At 33.7% G+C, this 3,179-nt stretch overlaps 1 protein-coding gene across 1 annotated transcript; it reads right to left on the bottom strand.

Annotated features, from left to right (window-relative positions):
• Positions 1-231: 231 nt before the first annotated feature.
• Positions 232-2,758, bottom strand: LOC127117747 (glycerol-3-phosphate acyltransferase 1). Its single transcript, XM_051047852.1, has 2 exons — positions 1,934-2,758; positions 232-1,309 (listed from the first exon to the last, which is right to left on the bottom strand). Exons 1-2 carry the CDS (start codon positions 2,657-2,659, stop codon positions 413-415), a joined length of 1,623 nt encoding a protein of 540 aa, XP_050903809.1. The 5' UTR covers positions 2,660-2,758; the 3' UTR covers positions 232-412.
• Positions 2,759-3,179: the final 421 nt, after the last annotated feature.

Below are 3,179 nucleotides of genomic sequence, written 5' to 3'. Positions count from 1 at the left end.
ACCTTCCTACTTTTATTTTTTTTTTAAATTAGTAACATTTTTTTAATTTAGTAACATTTGTCAAATAATGTAAATTAGTAAAAAAAATCCTTATCTAAAATGTTTTAAAAATTGAATAAAAAACATTGAAATGACAAAGACTTTGACTAGACTTTGACTCATGATTGAAATTCTTCAAACCCTTTCAACTATGACATAGTATCATAGTTCACATTTCAACAGATTTCAACATCTTAAAAAACAGTAACCATTTATTAACATCTTAAAAAACATAACATACTAATACATAAACATGCACACACACAAACAACATATCCAACAAGATCAAACCACACTACAAACTTATTTTAAAACCTAAACAGAAAATTTACAAACATGCACTAACATGAAAACACCAGATGAAAACTTAAACTTAATAACATTTTCTTCCATCATCTTTTTGAACAATCCCTTCATTCCCAGCAAGCATCAAATACTTGTCCCTCCGAGTAAAATTCGTACACTCGAATCCTAAAGCTTCACCCAACTTTTTCTGTATGTAATTCGCCACTTCGAAACTCGATTTTCCACCCGCGCATGTAAGTTCTTTAGGCACCTTCTCGAGAATTTGAATATGATAACTCGGCTTCGGATTCATCAGGAAGAAAACCGGATCCAAGCACTTCAATCCACTAGCTGTTGTACCATAAAACATGCTGACATTAGTATTCATTGCCACGGGAACTATCTCGTCGGCCAACTCAGCAAACAGCGAACTAAATCTTAACAAATACGGTTCTCTACAAGTCGTTCCTTCAGGACAAACCACTAAATCGCCTTCTCTTAGCAACTTTTGCATGGTTTCTCCGTCTTGGTTTCTGTTTCGTGTTAATCTCACTGTTTTTATCGGCGCTATGAACTCAGAAACCTTGCTTAAACTATATGTTACCGCAGTTAACGGCTTTGCTAATGACGTGCTTAGGAAAACCGGATCCAACAGTGTCCTATGTGTGCATACAAACAAAACACCTTTGTTTGGTTTTGTTTTTTTAGGGACAGTTCCTTTGATATTCAGATCTATGCCACTGTGAACTCCGAGTTCGAGTGCGAGTTTATAAGGAAGCAAAATGCCAAGGAGGATTCTGTAAATTGCTAAGAAAATTCCAATTGGTAGCCACATGAACATGCAGAATGAGGCTGATGGTGTTGGCAAGAACGCTAATCTTCCATCATGAAATATTAATGGTTTTGGATATTTGTCCCTTGTCATCGTCATCGTCACCGAGTTTGGATTATCGTTGTTTTCTTCATTATTCATCACATAAGCTTCCTGTCATATTCATGAAGCGCGAAAATTAGACATAGCACATCAACATGATTAATGCATGTGTACTAAATTAATTATATTCTAAATGCAATAGTTACCTTTGTGCTATGTTTATATGTTGTTTTTTTGTGCTAAACAATATTAACATAACAAATGAGGAAATAATAAGGTTGATCCCAACATACACAAACATGTTTTATGTACTAGGCAGCTTTGCCAACATTTTACTTTTTGTTGTCAATAAATAAGACATGCAATGTTTGGATTCAAAACCGAGTTTGACAATATTTTGGATTGACGATGAATTTGACAAAATCACAGTATCAACTTTTTTATTTAGACATATAAAAATCAGACACTGATAGGATATTCGACAAAATCACAGTATCAACTTTTTTATTTAGACATATGAAAATCAGACACTGATACGATATTCGACTCGACTTGCATGTATGTGGTTTGAAAACATGAGAGAAAAAACAAGAAGAAAAGTCGAAATTTCGTGTCAGATATCGTGATTCCAACCATGCATGTGATTCAAACAAGATTTGGAGCAAAGTTCAAACATACCTTGATTTCAAACATGCATGTGATTCAAACAAGATTTTGAGCTAAATTCAAACATACCTTGCAAGATGAGATGAAAAGATGATCATTTAAACTCGAAGTTCCGATACCAATATCGGGTTTTCTATCACCAAAGTAATCTTTAAGAGCTTTAGTCTTCACAACTAAGCCAGAAGAAGCAACAAAACCAGTGAAGTAGCCACCAGCAGCATGCAACTCAGTCCCTATAACATCACCGACACTCAAATATTCCTTCAAGAAACCATCAACCATAACTCTAGGAACATTTGTGATGACAACTTTAGAACCAGTTGAAGCAAGAATCTCACAAACATGAACATTAAGATTCTCTAAATAAAACTTAGGTAAAACAGCCCTTGAAACATTCTCCATATTCTTAACTTTCAAACCACAAAAGGTTATAAAAGTCATAACCCTTATCTTCATCTCATGATCACAAACCATGAGAAAAGGACAAGACATAAGCAAGAGAAAGGCTCTGAGAATGCTGCCACCTTCAAAAGCAACAAGCATGAAAAAAGGAAAAAAGGATTCAGTTTTCAAGAGGACTCCAAGAATGTCACAAACTATTGTTTGTGACATTCTATTTCTACCTCGTACATCACATTTTGTTATACTAGGAAAAGAACATGTTTGATGAGGTTTTTTGGATGAAAGATACTCAAAGTTAAGACCAAAGGTTTTCATTTTTCTTGCAGCTCTATAGAATGAGTTTGCAAGTAGTTGGTATAGAACCAAGTCTACAAGGCTTATAAAAGAAACCATGGATGAGTTTTGAAGAAAACAACAAAAAGGGAATAGTAAAAGTGGGAGAAGATTAAGGAAAGGAATCTGAAATGTGTTAGTGTTTGTGAGGTGAAGAACAAGGTGTACAGATATTAATATTTATAGAGTCATTAAAGGAGTGATTGAAGCATTTGGTTAACCACACAGTTGGCATTAACTTCACCTTACAAATTTTTTTGTTTTTGAAATTGAAATTCTATTTACATGCTACTGTGCTTCCAACATGTTAAGTAATAATGTTTTCTTGAGTAGGTAGGTTAAGATGTTGGTGACCGCTTCTAAGAGTCTGTAAGATTCTTTGAAAATGTTAGGCCAAAGGGATACACACCATGCCATCAATTTTAAATGTCACAAACTTTATAAAATCAAAGTCTCTGAATTTTAAATGTCACATTTGTATGTTTAATATTAGTGACCATCAGAGCGAGTTTGTCAAAAATTTAGATGAATAATAATTTTTATAAAATTAGAGTCTCTGTTAATTTTAAATGTCACATTA

The sequence above is a fragment of the Lathyrus oleraceus genome, chromosome 2 (genome assembly GCF_024323335.1).
Source record: "Lathyrus oleraceus cultivar Zhongwan6 chromosome 2, CAAS_Psat_ZW6_1.0, whole genome shotgun sequence".
In the NCBI taxonomy this organism is placed as follows: domain Eukaryota; kingdom Viridiplantae; phylum Streptophyta; class Magnoliopsida; order Fabales; family Fabaceae; genus Lathyrus; species Lathyrus oleraceus.
The sequence above is the reverse complement of the archived record's forward strand: the minus strand, read 5'-3'. Positions and strand labels throughout refer to the sequence as shown.

Coding starts and splice junctions, on each gene's coding strand:
- LOC127117747 (XM_051047852.1), bottom strand. CDS start 2,659: ATGGTTTCTTTTATAAGCCTTGTAGACTTGGTTCTATACCAACTACTT. Junction 1,310..1,933: donor TTTTCATCTCATCTTGCAAG/GTATGTTTGAAT, acceptor TGAATATGACAG/GAAGCTTATGTGATGAATAA.